The sequence below is a fragment of the Oryzias melastigma genome, linkage group LG12 (genome assembly GCF_002922805.2).
Source record: "Oryzias melastigma strain HK-1 linkage group LG12, ASM292280v2, whole genome shotgun sequence".
NCBI classification, from domain to species: Eukaryota; Metazoa; Chordata; class Actinopteri; order Beloniformes; family Adrianichthyidae; genus Oryzias; species Oryzias melastigma.
Window position 1 is genome coordinate 8149132 of NC_050523.1, and position 18921 is coordinate 8168052.

General features: G+C 37.6%; 1 protein-coding gene across 1 annotated transcript in view; it reads left to right on the plus strand.

The window, feature by feature from the left end:
* itga1 (integrin, alpha 1) overlaps nt 1-18921 on the plus strand; it is a 64862-nt gene that overhangs the window by 38905 nt on the left and 7036 nt on the right. The window contains exons 6-19 of the mRNA XM_024299731.2: nt 1415-1542; nt 2013-2161; nt 2253-2403; nt 3036-3210; nt 4129-4202; nt 6300-6447; nt 7066-7208; nt 7575-7718; nt 7823-8065; nt 9966-10090; nt 11654-11826; nt 11902-12053; nt 16801-16911; nt 18059-18138. Coding sequence (XP_024155499.1) covers nt 1415-1542; nt 2013-2161; nt 2253-2403; nt 3036-3210; nt 4129-4202; nt 6300-6447; nt 7066-7208; nt 7575-7718; nt 7823-8065; nt 9966-10090; nt 11654-11826; nt 11902-12053; nt 16801-16911; nt 18059-18138 — 1996 coding nt within the window. The remainder of the gene's footprint in view (nt 1-1414; nt 1543-2012; nt 2162-2252; nt 2404-3035; nt 3211-4128; nt 4203-6299; nt 6448-7065; nt 7209-7574; nt 7719-7822; nt 8066-9965; nt 10091-11653; nt 11827-11901; nt 12054-16800; nt 16912-18058; nt 18139-18921) is intronic.

Here is an 18921-nt window from a genome sequence, read left to right on the forward strand (position 1 = left end):
GTTTCTTTTCTACTTTCTCTGACTTTTCCTGTCTTCCTTCACCACCACCAGAATGTTCATTTCATCTAAAAATGCTCCAAAACTGTTCTAGCAACACTCCTGAAAATGAACTGCAGAATCGACAAATAACAACAAAAACTTTTACGTGATTAATTTTTATCATAAAAGTTCTTCCATCAGATAATAATAGAACACACCAGACCAGTGGGTCCCAACCTTTTCAGTCCATTGACCGGCCTGTATGAGGCTCAAGAGGGCTCCCATTTTCTTTTTACTTTTGAGGTTAAGCATGGGGGGGCTGTGGGGCAGCGGTAGGGCGGTCAACTCCTGAGCTTGTTGGTTCGATTCCCACCTTGCCTGCCTATGTGTTGAAGTGTCCTTGAGCAAGACACTGAACCCCAAATTGCTTTTAGTGGAAGGTTGGCGCCGTTTAAAGTTTATCTTCATCCTGTGTAAAATATCTGCAGCTGGTTTAAGTGTTATTTGTTCACTAAATTTAATGTAGGAACCATTACAATTTAATGTAGATTTCCCCTTAACTGTCAAAGTGTCAGCCTTATCTAACCCAACAGATAAAACTCTCACTAAAGCTGGTATTTCTTTTGTAATGTGAATCTTGCATATTATTAGCAGCATTATGCATTAATATTATGGAGTCTAAGATATCCTATTGTAATAAAATCCATATTTGGAGTTGTCTGTTGAATCACTTTTCTTTTATTTTGAAGTCAAAGTCTCTCCCTTTATTTCCTCATCGTCTCTTTTCTGCAAAAATAAACTTTCCAAATACACATATTTTTTGTCAACTTTGCTAGCTTTGAGGTTTTAATTTATCTGTCGGAGAATCTGCTTTAAGACAATAGTGAATAGATTTTTTTTACTTGTGACCATGTGACTTGACATAAAATAAAAATAAAACGTTTTTGTTCAGGTGGATCACTGCACCAGGTCACATCCTAATGTTGAAAATTCATTGGTGTTCCACATTGACTATAATTTCTTCTTTTTTTTCTTGCTTTTAACCTGATATTATCTTAATACCAAAAAGCTGAAAGTTGTTAGATACCAGGCGAGCTTTTTCTACCACTAATTTAATGACCACCTGTCACTTCAATCGTCAAACCTAAATTTGACAACTCTTATGTCAAATCTTTAGATTTAATCTTTGATGAATTGACCTAAAGTGTACATTTTGACTGTTATTTTTCAGCAATTTTGTGATGAACTACTCTTAAATACAAACATACACGTTGTTATATTTTCTTTATAAACATTTTTTTTTTTTTGTGAAAACAGCAAATTACTTTTGAATAAGAATTTAAGGTTTAGGTCATCAGAAACCAGCACAAACCCTGTTCTATCTTAATGCCTGGCACAAAGAAAGCTCAACTTTCCCTCACTTGTGTGTTCTAAGAGTGTGCCAAGAATCTGGACATTGTCATCGTCCTAGACGGATCCAACAGCATCTACCCGTGGAGCAGCATCGTTGACTTTTTGGTCAGCTTCATTCAGAACACCACCATCGGGCCAAACTTCTCACAAGTGAGTTCCACGACTCACATAAAGTGACATAATGTGTGTCAAATTGCTGGAATGAACTTTAGAAATATGTTATGTAGTTTGCAAAACAAGATCTTTTGGATTAAATAGTGTTAATTATGTTTAATTGAATTTAATTTTTAAACAGCAGAGATCACCAAAATTGCATATCATAGAATTTAAAGATTGCCAAATTGTGTTACATTTTCTTGGATCTCTCTGGGAATAAATGACTTATTTTGGCTACGCTGGGCTGGCGGAGGCTGCACATGGTTTTCCACCGGGCAGCACTGGAAAGTCTTTTGGCCACAGAGAGGAGAGGCTTGAAGTCACATCTTCCATGGTCATATCAACCCCGGCTGGACGTGCCACATCCTCCGCAGGCGGTCCTGGAAGGCGGGTGGGGGGAGTGAGGGCAGAACTCTGAAAAAGTGAAAAGAAAAATAAACGAGGGACAAATGTTTCTCTTCCAGGTGGGCATAGTGTCTTACGGAGAAAATGTGAGTCACCTCGTCAACCTGAGCCAGTTTGACAGCAATACAATAATGGTGGATTATGTCAAAACCCTTCCTCAGCACACCGGCACAAAGACCAACACTTTTCTCGCCATTGAAACAGCCAGGTATGCGCCCGCCTCACGTTTGAGTTTTCTATTGTCTTAAAATTTGACCTTTAACTAGCTCTTTACAGCGGTTTGTTTTTCTAACAATCAGGAAGGAAGCCTTCCTTCCAGAGCGCGGTGCTCGGCCCGAGGCAAAGAAAGTCATGGTGATTGTGACTGATGGGGAGTCACATGACTTCCATAAACTCGACAGTGTCATCGCCGAATGTGATGAAGATGGTATCGAAAGGTTTGGCATTGCTGTAGGTATTAGTTCCTTACGTTAATCTACATTTGGGAACATTTATTTACTTTACAGGCTTAATGAGAAGAAAAAATAGTTTTTCCACATCTGTTTATATCTACACAAGTTAATTTTGGCTTTTTAGATTTGGGAGTTATTACATAGCTATTGAATTTAGAACTTATAAATATATTTTAGACCCACTTAAACTGTGTTTTTACATTTTCTTTTGGTATTTAACTGATGATGGAGGACCTATTTTAAAGAAAATTAAGCTAAAAATATATTTTTTATTCAAATTTATTGTAAAAAAAAAAAACACATTGGAACTAGATCCAATGTGTGTCTTCATTTTCCTCATCCAAGCTGGTATCTTGCAGATAAGCATGTAAACAGAGAGCTCTTAGCAATGAAAAGGGGAAGAGGGGCGGGGTTGCTCCACCCCAATTCTCCTGCTCACAACTCAAAGACAAATTTCTAATGAACAACAAAACAACTCATTTTTTTATTTTGGCAAAAACCTGCATAATCATAAATAAAAAAACCCTGGGAATGCTTTTAAAATACTGGATTTTAGGGTCATTTACAGTGTTACAATAGTTACTTGTGCATACAAATGTGTCATTAAGTCATTTTTGTATTACTTTTAAGGTTTTAGGAGACTACAACCGTCAGAACAAAAGCCCAGCAGATGTAAAAAAGTTTATCCAAGAGATCGAGGGGATTTCCAGCAAGCCCCTAAAAGATCACTTCTTCAACGTGTCTGATGAGGTTGCCTTGCTGAGCATCGTGGACACTCTGGGAAGCAAGATTTTTGCTTTGGAAGGTAATCACAGTAACACCCTCAACGTTCAAAAAGGGACAGCTTAATACAAGGAATAGTTAGAGACAACTCTAAAAGATTATGTTGCAAGTTTAAAACACTGACTGTATAAGAGAAATGGACTGAGTGACTCCTCCCCCTCTCTGTAACATGTTCTCGCTAATCCTTCATGATATTGTTTTCTTCATTATAAGTTATTCCAGTTATAAAATGGCCAATTAGATTCCTCACTAAACCGTGGTGCCCACTGGCCCCCACCTCTAAGGTTCGAAATGTTTGATTGACAGATTCTCCCCCAGCCTGCTTTCAGTGGAAGGGGTGTGGTCTTCCAACAAGCTCACTCCCGATTGACGACAGTAGTTGCCATAGAAACACTGATTCAGACTAACTTGGACCAATCGCTGCTCACATTGTGGAAAAAAGAAGATTGAATTGACTTAATTTCGCTGGAGCCGGAAGTGAAGCATTTTCTATTAGTGACATCACACTCGCTCAGTCCAGTTCTCTTATACAGTTATTAATATAAGGAGAGGTTTGAATTATCATAGAGTAGATCATTGACAAACTAATGTTTTGATGGTGGACAATGTTTTTGACAATTTTGAATGTCAGATATTGTCAATGATTCAATATTGTAGAAGGATATTTCATAATACTACATTAAAAAATATATATTTTATACTTACTTTATGTAGCGCAGGACCTTTGGCTGTAATGTCACAAACAGACATTTCTGGAATAAAGGATTCATTGTTGTGCTATACTTTTATTTGATTATATTTCATGTTGTTTTTTCACGGAGGACATTGTCATATATATTCTCTTAGAAGTCTAAAATCCATTTAGTTACAGTTAGAAACACTTTTTTTTTTGCTTGATAATGAAGTTTATTTATTAACCACATTTTTCCTTTTTTTCTAGCAACAATTGGTAATTTCACCTCCTCCTTTGAGATGGAGATGTCCCAAACTGGCTTCAGCATTCATCCTTTAAGAGTAAGTGGATATTCAGTCACTTATTTCTGAATAACGACAAACATGTTTGCAATTTGAGTTTCTGTGTTTTTTTTACAAATAAATTAAATTAAGAGAAACTGTGTCTTCAGAAATCTCAAATGTGTAATCAGATACAATCTGGAATCAGAACATTTTATTGCTAAACAGACACTGATTTTATTAGTATATATGCTGCCTGATGGAAATGAGTCATATTTACCTTTGCTTTTAATGTTCTTTAATTTGCAATGTCCCTTTCTTGTGCAAATAAAGTAATCATCTCCTCATATTGGATTTGAAATATTTTTATAAGAAGAAAATGAGGATCAATTGTGTATGTGGGCCCAAATATATAACCTTTAAACAGAAAATGACAGCACAGACAGTGTTATCTGTGGATCTAAAGCCCCCTTATAGGATTTTGTGTTATTAGACTTTGTTGTATCCTGTGATTGCATTTAGAGACAGAAAGAGACACAAACTCATAAAGCCCGAGAAATGACTGTGCAGCCGAATCGGGCAGCTGTTGATTCTGCCCTCTCACAGGCTGTGGAGGGTCATTCAGAGGCTGTTTCCTGTTTCTGCTTAAAAGCAAACAGGATTCTTTCTTACGTCTTTCTTCCTGCTCCTGACTCATGTTTATCACTTCCATCATTGTGTCATCTAAATTTAACAAGATGAATCACGCTGAGTTAAAAAGTCCAATTAAGAAAGTCCCGCTTTGCTTTGATTGTGTTATGGCTAATTAACCAGCATGCAGCCTGAACTCCTTCAATGATTAAAAATGACAAGATTTTCACTTAAATTGAATATGAGTCACTATTAGACTATTTTACGGTTTCTTTTTTATTTGTTTTTTAAGAATTTCATTAGAAATGTTATGTAGACACAAAAGCTGTTTTAAAAATGCAAATTTTGTTCACATAGTTTTTCTCAAATTTTATAAAATAAAGTTTGTCCTTTAAAAAGAAAGTTTTAAATGTGTTGTTTGATGGATAAATAAAAAAAATAAATAATATAAATATAATACAATATAAATAACATCCATCCATCTTCTTGACCGCTTCTTCCCTTTCGGGGTCACGGGGTGCCAGAGCCTATCCCGGCTACTGAAGGGCGAAGGCGGGGTACACCCTGGACAGGTTGCCAGTCCGTCGCAGGGCCCCAATCACACACACATCCACTCTCACATTCACACCTAGGGACAATTTAGAGTCACCAATTAACCTATGAAGCATGTTTTTGGACGGTGGGAGGAAGCCAGAGTCCCCGGTGAAAACCCACGCATGCACGGGGAGAACATGCAAACTCCACACAGAAAGGTCCCAGCCGGGATTCGAACCGGGGCCTTCTCGCTGTGAGGCAAGAGCGCTAACCACTTGCGCCACCGTGCAGCCCACTATAAATAACATAATATTCATATTAAAAAGTACATTTAATGAGAAATTTGACTAAAAAAGAGATACATAAACTCATGTATTCCTATTACTGAATAATTTTTTGCCCATTTGTATTGTTTATTTTATACTGATATAAATTATCCAACAACAATCTATTGTAATAATATGGAACAATAGACCACCTTGCAAGTAATTTCTTGTCAAAGTAGTTGGTTGAGGAGAATCTCATACATTTTTTATGAGTTTAAATTGGTTTGATGTCTCTTGGCTTTTGGGTAGCGCCATAAAAAGCTACAAAATGTAAAGATAAAGTGCCCAAGTACTAGGGATTCAACAATATTCAATATAAACCTACCCGTTCAATAAGCGTTTGACAATTCAATACAACCTTTTTTTACAAAACACATTTTATTTATCCAGTATCAGTCTGAGGTTCCTTAAGGGTGTCTGCTGCACAAAATCTCTTATAAAATACTTATACTTAAAATACTTATTTGCAATTGGGACCAAGTTTCTGTTTGGTTAAATGAGTTCATAACTAAACAATATATCTTTGCAGCTTATCTGAGCTTTTAATCAAGTAATCTGAACCCTTCAATTTAATTATCAAATTTAAGTTAATCTTTACATTTTTAGATTCATTTTGAATCCCATTTATGGTCTGTGGCCTTTAATATATCTTGTTCTTCTCCCTCAGGACGGCATGTTAATGGGAGCAGTGGGAGCGTATGACTGGAATGGGACGGTGGTGCTGCAAACTGCAAAAGAATCTGTCATTCCAGGGAAAACTCAGTTTTATGACCCGAAGTCTGAGGCTGGATATGAGGGCTTGGCTGGATACCTGGGTGAGCGGACCTCCAGACCACTATTAGATCTGTATTTTAGGACTCAGGTTTGTTATGACAAACGGAAATAAAAATCCTTTAACGGATACAGACGGATAAATATTAGTTTGCAGCCACATTCCAGACCTGAATGTTGTTTTTTGCTCATGAAGCGTCACAAAGAAGTGAGCTCAGATAAATTCAGAGTTTGTTCTGTTTGGAGGAAGAAGAAGAATTTTGTTGAACTCTGACTGCAGATGCTCCGCTCTCCTTTGCCTTGTGTCTCATAAATATTGTGCGCACGCTCCCCTCTCCGTGCCGTTGCCTTTTATGGCGCTTAAACCAGCCACCGCATCTTAATATTGAGTTATTTAATCAACATGTCATTGAATGGAAAACCGGTGGGTTTAGGCTTCCGTACTGTAAACTCAGCTGTTGGCACATCCTGAAGGCCAGACTGCAGCTCGCTGAGTGGTTTCATACTCTTCTGAGAGGGTGTGTGTGTGTTTTCTGCCAGTTTCCATCCACGTTTTACAGCTTCTTTGCGACAGCTGGCATAAACAGAAGTGCTAAAACACTGATGGATGTTTTGGCTTTGTGTGCTTGATGTAACAATGGGGGGAATGCATGTATGTGCAGGATACGATGTCAAGTCGGCGACTACCCGTGATGGAGAGCTGTACATCACAGGAGCCCCGCGGTTCAACCACACAGGGCGGGTCATTATCTACCGTCTTAATGGGTCGGACGTCGTCATCTCACAGATTCTGAAGGGAGAACAGGTGAGTGGACATCCCAGCCTCCACCCATCATTTCTAGTTTTGTGGAGTTTAGTTTTATAAATGTTTATGCATCAGGGTCGACATTTCTGCTTGTGACTGTACTGGATAACTCCAATATTTCTTGCCATTTTTGTTGCAGTGGTTATGTTAGGTTGAGGGGCTGTAGGCTAGTGGGAGAGAGAGTAAACAAGGTGGGATATCAGGAAAAACTTACTTCCCCATGAACAGTTCCACCGCCTCCTGCTGCTCTCCATAATCTATGTCCCAGTAAATTACAGATTTTTTTTTTATTGCCTAGAACACCATTATCTTAATTAAAAGATCACTGGGGTCAAATAGATCAAGCTGATGTTTTTTTTGTTGCAGATTGGTTCGTACTTTGGTAGCGTTCTTCAGACCATCGACATCGATAAAGACGACTACACTGACCTCCTTTTGGTCGGAGCTCCGATGTTCATGGGCCCAGAAAGAGACGAACAGGGACAAGTCTACGTCTATAAACTAAACCAGGTTTGCAACAATCAAACGATTGTGTATCAAAGATCGCATTGTAATTAACATGTAAGGAGTCATTTTGAATGTTTTTCTTTTTTTTCTTTTTGCTCTTCAACCAGAAGGGTCAGTTTGAGCACGAGTTCACCTTGAAGCCCAAAAACCAGTTGTGTTGCCCCAAGGGCTCGAGCGATTGCAACGAGCCGTGCGGGGCTCGCTTCGGTACGGCCATCGCAGCAGTGCTGGACCTCAACCTCGATGGGTTCAACGATGTGGCAATCGGGGCTCCTCTGGAGAACAACCACAAGGGAGGCGTCTACATCTATCATGGAGATAAGACGTCGCTGAAAGAGAAGTTTGTTCAGGTGAGAACTGCAAAGTACTCTGAGATTACTGGGAGGCTAGCTTTTTTGAGAGAAATTAACTTTATTCAGGATTTGTTGAATGAGACTTTAGCTTTTCGTGGATCTACTGCATGTGGATGCTAAGGCACATCCAGACTGAAAAGGTTTATTATTTTCTTGAAACTATGGAGAATGAGAAGATGGTTGTAAATCTCCTAAAGTCATGTGAATGGATTTCATTCAAGGAATTTTGTCTAAATTAATTTGGGTTTGGTGTAAACAAAAGGTTTCAATTAAGCTTAGACATAATTTGGTATTTCTTATGCCACTTTCAAATGAATAAAAAACAAAGTATGCTAATATAAGATGAATTTAGATCTGTGAAGACTCTCATTCATCCAAGATGACTTCAAAGCAAAAAAAAAATTCAAAAAGGTTCATATGAACTTAGATTTTTTTTAGGCGGATGACATTTTGCTTCTCATTTTCAGAGGAGAAAATGTGGTGGAAATGACATTAAAATAATTTTGTAGTTGTTTTGAATGTTTGACTTATAAAACTTTCAATGGTGGTTGGGCTGTTACGTTTCTTTAAAGTGAGCATCTGTAATTATAGAGAATAAAAACCAGAACTGACCGTTTTCTGTGCAGATGATCTGTCACATGTTGAATATCTATGGTTCTAACCAACACAAGTAATTCCACTGTCACAAACTGGTCTGCAGAAGGGCAAATTGGTACAGGGCACCCAGGTGGCCTGCAAGAAATTTTAAGATCATAAAAACCTGGTGAAGCCATATGGCAAAAAATGTTCATGCAATTTTTTTCTACGGGTATGCTGCGGGCTAGTCCTAGTGAACACTTAAGCAACATATAAGGGTACGGAAGGGCATGCAAACGTAGATATCTGGGTGTTGAAGTCTAAATCTCTTTATACCTATCTAGATATTATATTGTCACAAACGGGCAGACAGCTGGTTTATTAGTTTAGACAGGAACTAAGCACAGCTAAAAGTCCACAAAGCTAAATCAGGGTCAGACAGGCAGAGGTCAATCCATGAGGTCATCCAAGAAGAGTCTAGAGTTGTTAGAGTCCAAGCGAGGGTCAGGGCAGGCAGCAGGCTATCAGAGATACAGCAGGGTCAGGTAAACAGAAGATCAGGTCCAGATAAAACCGCTCGGTAATACAGGCAGGGTGGCACAAGCAATACTTCGCAATGAGTGAGGCTCTGTGCAGTATGTAAGTGTCCTATGCATGGTTGGGAAATGAGAGCCAGCTGAACGGCATCCAGGAACTGTTTGCTGGGGTTGCTGGGAAATGAAGTCCATTCAGTACTCTAGACATGGCTCCTGCTGGTGACCAGAAGGGGAAACAGAATACTTACTCCTGACAAATATAGACATACTCTATGAAAAGCTTCTTTTTCTCTGGTACTGCTAATAAATCTGAAAGAGAAATAGGTCATGTCTGATTCTTCAACTTAACGTTCTTGGTTTTATTTCCCAAAACGTATTTAAAAAAAGAGTCAAAATATCTGGGTGTTTAACTTCAATAAGCACTTATGTTTTACAGTCACGAATAATAACTCTCAATGTTGAAAACCCTTCTTAATTTTTCTTTTTACTTTTACTCTAAGAGTTCAAGATCAGTATTTTAGTTACTTGGATATGTAACAGTTCTGGTAATTTTTTTTTAAAATTTAGAATCTGCATTTTATTAAACATGAGTTAAAGTGGATATGATGATGAAGCAAAGGACAAGAGAAGTTATTTGACATGGACGAAGTAGGATTTTTTTGGTCATTTCAGATTACTTGTGTCAGATGCTAATAACTACCTCATGGTTTGAAAGTCTGCATATATTTTACAGACATCAAAAAGCCCTCTAGCCCACTTTGCTTTGTTCTCTGTGGCCTCCACAGCATATCCCTGCAGGCGGCAGCGGGACAAAATTCTTCGGCCAGTCCATACATGGAGTCATGGACCTAAATGGAGACGGGATCACAGATGTTACCATAGGAGGTCTCGGAGGAGCTTCACTGTTCTGGTAAGAAACAGCCCATCCTTGCATGTAAACACTCCTTATTCTACACATTCCACCTTCATCTTTTTTTTTGCAGGATAATCCATTATATATGTCAACTTTCCATTGTCTTATTTGGGTTTAGACAGCTGTGTTAAGTCCCAGCAGGCTCAGAGGCAGGAGACTTCCTCACTATCTCTGTGTTAAAACCTCCGCCCACACTTCCCTGTTGGACGCGATCATGCAGACTTTAGTTGCTTCCCAGGCTTGAAGCTCAACTAATCTGTGTAAAAACTCTGTTTCCCAAGTGGCTTAGAGTTGAAGGAGGATATGGCAGCAGGCGACTCCTCTGCTGCTGCAATCTAACTGTAAACTAGAAAAGTCGCATTACCTTTGATAATGCTAGTGTGAAGGCTTTTTGCTGAAAGTAGTGGCTGAAAATGCTGAAACTTTTTGCTGAAAATGGAGACACAATTTACTTTCATTGCTGGATTTGCTGAAAAGACAAAAAATATTAAAAATGTTATATTTGCTAAAAGACTGGACATTTTGTTAAAGAACTATGAAAGAGCACTGAAGTTGACCTAAATTACTAAAAAAAAAAAGTTTTAATCCCTAATACATGCTAATTTTGCAAAAAAAAATATTTAGTGTGATGCTTAAATATGAACTAATCTGAAAATTTGCCAAGAAAACCTTAGGAGATGCCAAATTAGCCAAAAAAGCTAGCTTGTTGATGAAATACTAGCTAAACTCCAAAATAGCCTAAAGTTTCTCAGTAAACTAAATCAGTCAAAAACATTAGCCTGTTGCTAAAATAAAAGCTAAACTCTAAATTGGTCTATGAAAACCTCAGTAATTAGCAAAAAGCGTTCTCATGTTACTAACATATTGGCTCCACTCCAAATTAGCCCAAAAAAACCTCAGTTGATGCCAAATTAGCCAAAAAAAAAGCTTGTTCAGTGCTTAAATACTAGCTAAACTCCAAAATAGCCTAAATTACTCAGTAGACTAAATTAGCCAAAAACGTTAGCATGTTGCTAAGATAAAAGTTAAACCCTAAAGTTGCCTTAAAAAACAGTAAATAGCAAATTAGCCAAAGACGTTAGCATGTAGTTAAAATATTAGGTAAACTCAATTTTTTTTTATATATATAATTACTATAAACGATTAAAACATAGCCCATTAAATTTAAAGGCTTATTGCTAATCTACTTAAAATTTGAAGACTTTCTCATTCATTTTCTATGGAGAATATTAATATTTCAGAAATTATTTGTTTATGAATACCAAAAATACAAGCAGTAATTTCCGGAACAAGCTGAACGTTTTGATATCAAGTTTGTTAAAATAGCTAAAAGTGTGATTGAGTTTTTACGTGCCGAAAAACGTACGAAAAGGAGCAGGAGAATCACTATAGTGTGATTGCTTACTAACCATTCACACAACTAAAAAAAAATGTTGTTATCCACATAATAAAGCACATTCATGGTGCATCCATCCATACTTATATACAAGTTTTTTCTCCTCTGAGGGGCTGAATTTTATTTTTTAATTAAAAAAATTTATGTCTGTGTCTTTTCACCAGGTCCAGAGATGTTGCAGAGCTGCATGCAAACATGTCTTTCAACCCCGGTAAAATCAACCTACAGCAGCCTCAGAACAAGTGCGAACACAGAGGACTGAAGTCTGTGTGTGTGGTGACCACATTCTGCTTCCACTACAGGGTCAAATCTGATAACCACGACTTAAAACCTGCAAGTGAGTCATTCAGGACCTTATTTTATCCTGAGTTTTTCCTTCTTCTTCTTTACAAACATGTGTTTTATCCTGCAGGTATCAATTATACCTTACTTCTGGATGCTCCTCGGAAAACAGCCAGGGCTTTGTTTATCATCGACAGCAAGAAAAGTAACAACACCATCACCAAGAACTTCGCCATCAACAACGAAGAAGCAAAATGCATGAATGAGACCTTCATCATGTCGGCAAGTACTCTACTCTCACCAGTGTGTGCTCAGGTGTGGTAAGAGGTGGGGACTCGAGTCACATGACTTGGACTCAAGTCAGACTTGAGTCATGAATTTGACGACTCGACTTGGACTTTCAAAGCTCTGACTTGTGACTTGACTCAGACTTTAGCCCTCCGACTTGGAAAGACTTGCTATCTTCCCCAAAATCCAAGAATGAAAAAGGTATATTGAGAAAGCTTGTGCTGCGGTCTCTGTCTGTTGACATCTGTGTATGGTGTCGGCCCAGCATCCAATCAAATTAGGACCATTGGAGTAATCCAACAGTCCAACCAATCAAATTGTTGTGACTTGTGACTCAACTTGAGAATTGTTGGTTTTGATTTGTGAGTCGACTTGAGACTTGTTAGTCTTGCCTTGTGACTTGACTTGAGACTTGTTGGTCTTGACTTGTGACTCGATTTGAGATTTGTTGGTCTTGAATTGTAACTCACTTGAGACTTGCTGGTCTTGACTCGTGACTTGTTGGTCTTGACTTGTGAGTCGACTTGAGACTTGTTGGTCTTGACTTATGAGTCAACTTGGTATTTGTTGTGTCTTGTCTTGTAACTCGAGTTGAGACTTGTTAGTCTTGACTTGTTAGTCGACTTGTAACTTGATGGTCTTGACTTGTAACTTGACTTGACTGCTCTTGACCTGGGACTTGACTTGGACTTGAGGACAAAGACTTGAGAATTACTTGTGACTTGCAAAACAATGACTTGGTCCCACCTCTGGTTGTGTTCTCTTTCCGAACACTCGACAACCTCAGATTTATTCTTTAGACCCCTCAGAGAACGTATCTAGATGAACTAGAGCCCTCTACCTCACTGTTCTCGAGTGCAGGTTTTCTTCACAGCTTATGGAAGATGTTAATGGCGTGTGAGGGCTGTTAGTCAGAGGGAAGACAGGACAATGCAAAGCAGGAGGTTCTAACATGAAACAGAGCCGCCCTGATCAAAGCCTCCAGAGTTCAGAGTCGAGCTCCTCTGAGAGATAAATCATCCGGAGGTGCACAAAAAAACAAAGAGGGAAAACTTTCATAGTGACGTCAAAACACGCTGCACCTCTTAGAGGAGTCACGAGGGGTTTTCTCTTTGCTCACGAGTGTCTGCCCTGAAGCAGAGAAAGAGGAACTAATCAGTGGAAACAGCTGGTGGTGTTGTGTTTGCTGAGCATGAATACACCGTCTGTTCTACTGTGCCAGTAAGCACAGGAACATGCCATCTAGTCCAACGCGGAGGCTGAAAAAATGTCAGAGAATTTGCCAACCTTTGCTTGCAGCGTTTCTGGATGGATTATGGTTAGTGGTGGACTGCGGTCCGTGTCAGCAGACACGGGGATTGGACAGGAAGAGGAGGAACTCAGGACAGATGCAAGTTTATGAACAACAGTAGTTAATTGATGAGGAGAAAACCAAATGACACAAGGAATTATGGAAAATTATAATAATACTCCATGAAATTCCTTACATTTTTGATGCCCCCTGTTCCATCTCTTCAACAAAAATCTTATTCAGTTAAAAAGTTAATCCTGTAAGCGTCAAGTCTATGGTTAAATGTATGTGTTATCTCACAGTGGTTATTTAAACCTTAGTTAAATGCACCTGCACAGGTCAACCCCTCACATTTTTGGGTTGTCCAGGCCTTTAAAGGGTCATAGAAAGGAGGGTTCAGATCTTAAGGGGAGCATGGAGCCTCTCTTGAGGCTTGTACACTGTTAGCTAGTGTAAAACAGAGCCCATACGGGGCACTAGTTCACGGGTGGGCAAACTACGGTCCATTAAACTGTTTAATCTGGCCACCAAACTGGAATAAATCATTTTAATTACCCATATTAATATTTTTATTTTCCTTGTAGTTCAGGTGTCTCCCCACAGATGGCGCACTACAAAAAAGTTGACCTATGTTCAGCCGCAGAAAGTTATTCTGCAAGATTTGCTGTTTTTCCGATATTTATTTTTGATTTCCAAGTCGGACAGTCTTTTTTCCGAGTATTCCAACAACACATGAACGCAGCATTTCCCTGAGTTGAAGTTTTTCCTTCAGGGACATCAACCTATTGCTGAAAATGGCATTAAATTTAGAACAAAAACCCCAGCTTTGAAACAAAACCCCCAAAATGTTCTGTTTTAAAGTCATTTTCAATCAAGATGAAGGCACGTTTTCATCCAGATCCAGTGTTATTTCTTTCTTTTACGAGGTAAATTACTAAAATATGCCAAAAATCTGCTCCTGGTCCGGCCTTTATGTCAAATTTTGGAACCCTGGAGTTTGACACCCCTGCACTAGACTGTCGCTACCAGATACTAGCTCATGTATCTAATGAAACGGTTAAAATCTCGCAAATCTTGCTCCAGACTTTTTCTTTCACAGCTCTATTGCGATATATGAAAGACTTGTCATTCAATGACTGCGTGTTTAGAACCTAGAGTCTAAAAACGGATCTAAAATCATGTAAAGCAACGTTTGACAGTGAGAGATTTAAAAGCGAAAGCCCGAAATGCACATATATGTGCGTTTACAGAGTTTTCATTGGATGTGGCCACTTAAACACACATTTCCAAACCTTGTGTTAAAGCTTGTTCATCCACAGAGAATCCGTGTCTACCCGTAACGGCAGTTGTGACTATTCCTTCATTTATGGTCAAAAAGTTGGAATTTAGCAGCAAAATTAACAACAAAACAGCAAAAAAAAAAAAAAAAAAATCAATAGTCTAACTGCTCAAGAAATAGTGCATTGATAGTAAAGCTGTTGTTTTGGATCAGAGAACCTTTTGATTCCCAGAGGATAAAACTTTTCCCTTCAGTCATAACTCATAACAGTAGATGTTTCATAGTTTCTTAGCGTGTCCTCTCAATGGTTCCAGTCATTCTAGTAGTGTCCAAACATTGTAAATACTTGCCCCACACATTTTAGGATGTATGATAGGAAAAAGGGATTTAAACAAAAAGGAAGATTCTGGTTGAATAATGGGTCGGTCCTGTCACGTAGCTTATTTTTTCTTCCTCTCTTCCCTGTGGTCGTATGCCCCCCACTGTCCAAACCAGTAAATACGTCACCTCAGCATCTGCTCAAAGGAGCGACACATAAATTTGGGAAGACATTCATGGTTCCCAGAGGATGATTCCGGCTGGCCGCTGATTATCTGCCCTTTGCTCCGCCATCAGGGCGATCTTTTTTTGTTTAGATGGTTGGAGGTGAGATGGTCCACCTCTATCGTTTGGTACATAAACTAAGCTGAAAGATCGTAGCAGCGCACTGTTGAACATAGACACTGTTTGCTCTCATAATACCCATAAACCTTTGCATGATAGATTTCAAAAGGAGTCTGAAACCTTCATTGAATGTGTCAGTCTCCCATAGAGACCCCACAGAGGTGTATTTAGCAGAAGTGGAAAGCTTAGTCCTCAAGGATCACTTTTCTACTTGAGTTTTCAGACATCTTTGACCTTTGCAGAGTTGATGAAATACAACAAAGGCGTCAAACTCCAGGCCTCGAGGGCCAGTGTTATACATGCTTTTCAACCAACCTGCCGTTGAAGCTCCTTTATGGCTAAACACCTGATCCAAGTAATCAGCAGCAAATAAGGCAGAATTTCTTAAAAAGCAACCAAAACGGATGTTAACCTAGACTTTTAAAAGTCGACACAGAGGAAGAAGAGTTGGGTTTCAGCAGTAAACATTTGCAGAGATGAAGACTCATCATCCAACCCATCAGATAAGTCCACTGACTGGTAACCTGGCCAGAGCAAGTGGTCACATGACCCACTACTTTGTATTGAGCTGTTTTTAAGGCAAAAAGTTAAATCTTATTTCAGCCATGCATCGACTCCACCATCAAATACTGTCATGACTGTGCTGTAGAAAAGGCTAGATTCTCATACATTTTATTAAAATGTATTTTTATACATTCGGGCAATATATTTCTCTACCTATTGTACAATGTATGTGAATGTATGTAAGAAATAAGATTGGAATTGGATTTTGAAATGGACGTTTGGGAGCAAAAACAAGCCAGAAACTTGTGGAAACTCAAGGAAATGTTGACTTCAAAATGCTCTTTCCCACAAGCCATCAGGCTAATCAATGGACTCAAAATAAGCAAGTCTAATAAAATAGAGTTTAATGATTCATTTCAACAATTATTTAATTTTTGTTAGAATTTGTGGTTGACGATACGATTTATAGTGGATATTTGTTCATTTTGAACGATCCAATTCACTGACCTAAAATCAATCCAGGACATCTTTGGAATTTTCTACTATTGATCATAATTAAATTACTTCATTTTGAAACAATTTTAAAATAGTATTAGTTGATTTGATTCAATTTGTTTAAGAACAACATTTTTAAATATAAAGAAAATGGTGGAGTTTATAAAACATCACATCCAGAATATTAATTTTTGACATAAATTTAACTACTGGGGAGGAATAATTTGTTGACTAACTTTCATATTATATATGTTGGGAATTATTTTACAAGTATAACAGTAAAAAAGTTGATCATATTTAATAAAATTAATGACAAACATTAATAAAGCAAAGTGCCTCAAACAGGAAGTCAAATGTCTATTTCGTCTTCTTTTTCTCAGAACAGTGTGAGAAATCATTCCTCACCAAATTCCCCTAATAACCATTCAAAAGCTTTTCTGTCCCCTAGAAGGAATCTTGTTGCAGGTTGTGAAACTTTATTTTTCATTTTTTCCCCTCTTGTGTTTCAGTCCCGGTTGGACTTCCGGGATCCTCTCTTTGTCTCTTTGGAGTTTAAACTGGCTGATGAAGAACAAGGTCCTGTTCTGGATGAAAACCTCCCCAGATTCATCAACAAAACAGTAAGCTATTAAAATAATATGGAAACTTCTTTCAGAAAAGAAGAATCCGAAGGTCATTTTGACCGTCCTCCAAGAAGTGGGTTTTTCCTCTTCTCCCTGAATGCTGCTGCTGCAGTAAATTACCAAGTGCAACAGCTGACTGCCATCCTTCAGTTTCCCTAAAGTCCACATTAATGTTTCAGCACCAACAGCCAGAGCACTGTTCCCACACTCCTACAAGCACATTCCCTCCAACAAGAGACTTTCAAGTGTTTCAGATATTTTCCAGAGCGCGTGATAAGAATAGAAGACGGTTTCAGATGCTGTGAAAAAACACCTGTGAGGACAACGGGTTTCAGACACAAAGCTAGTTTCTCACTTTAAAAACTCTGATTGAAAACCTTGTTGCTGCTGCTGCAGAGGCTGTTTTAGCACATCCTAGCATTAGCATGAGGGCTTTATGTCCAATAGGGACACCTTATTTTCTATAATGGTACACCATTAAAAAAGGAGTTGATTTGGGAACAAACCATTAAGGGAAAATGTCAATGTGCAAAATTATATGCAGCTTCTCAAAAACTATTAGTCATCTAATGGCCTTCGCTTTACGTTAAAATGCAAGTTACTCCAAATGCATTAATTTTTCTTCTTTTTTTGTTGTTGTTTTAGACTAGTTGAACCATTTTTCATTCATTTTCCCTTAGCAGAATTGTATAAAGTATAGCAAGTATACAACAGATCATGTGCAGGAAGTAAACTAACTTCTTAAAAATAAATTAGAGCATTTTAATCATGATATATGTATAGTGCCAAGTATGTTGCCTCAATTTCAGCATAGACTACTTTATATTATATATTTTGTCCCTTTTTTAGATATTTTGAAAATATTTGCTTCAAAAAGGAAAATTTGCTTTGAGAAGAAATGATCTTTTACTGATGATTAATGATAAATGTTCTGCCTTTATAGTATTGAATCAATGTTCAAAACACTAAGAGTATAAACTAAAAACCTATTATGAAGAAGTTGTTGAAATCAGCTGCAAATTATTTCTAAGCTCCTTCCTACACCCTGAACTAATGATGCACTTAATCATTTTTATTCTTATTTTCCAAAATATTAGTTGTATTATAAAAAACTTAAGCAGCTTTTATTGTTTTTTTGTTATAGATTCCACTGATGGAGTGTGGAAATGAGGATCAAAGGTGCATCACTGACCTCGTCCTCAAAGCAAAGGCCAGTGTGAAAAGGTGAGTAGATGTCACAAAGGTCAGAGGTCACAGTCAGAAAAACATTTAAAAGTTCTAAATATTTAAGGATGACTTTTTTCAAAGCAAAAAATGTAAATCTATTAAAGAAATATATTTAAAAGATATCAATCAGAATATGATTATGCTTAAAGAGCATACTTTTAAGTTCTTAGTCGTTTAATGTAATATTTTTACTCATTTTTTGACAATATTTACACACAGGGCAACATAACAAAAGAAGAAAAAAAAATGTTATTGTCAATAACTATTTAATTAGTTCTTTAATATAATTATTTTATGTATACTGACGCTTGCTTTTAGTCATTTATTGTTTTTATAAAGCCGCCGACAGAGGATCTTGTTATTCCGAAATGTGTTATTTATTTCTTACTCAACATTAAATTTAATAGATTTTTATTTTCCTAAGGGTTTTTTTAAGGTTACCTATTAAATAAATTTAGGAAAAAAACTTTTATTCTTCTGAACTTTTTTTGCTTTTTGTTGTTTTTTTTTACTTTTATTTTGAAATTCATCATTAGAATGTCATTTTATTATAGCCTTTTGATGACTATTAATACAAATATGCATCAAACCAATTCTGTTTCAAACTTATCCTCTTTTAGCATCAACGTGAAAGCAACAACATAAGCATTTTTTTATTCATTACTGGAAATAAATTCAGGTTTTAAGAGTTAAAATGACACTAATAGGAAATGTAAATAAGGATTACATGCAGGTTTTATTTGAATAATAGTTTAGTTTTAAGATTTCTGTTAAGTTTGG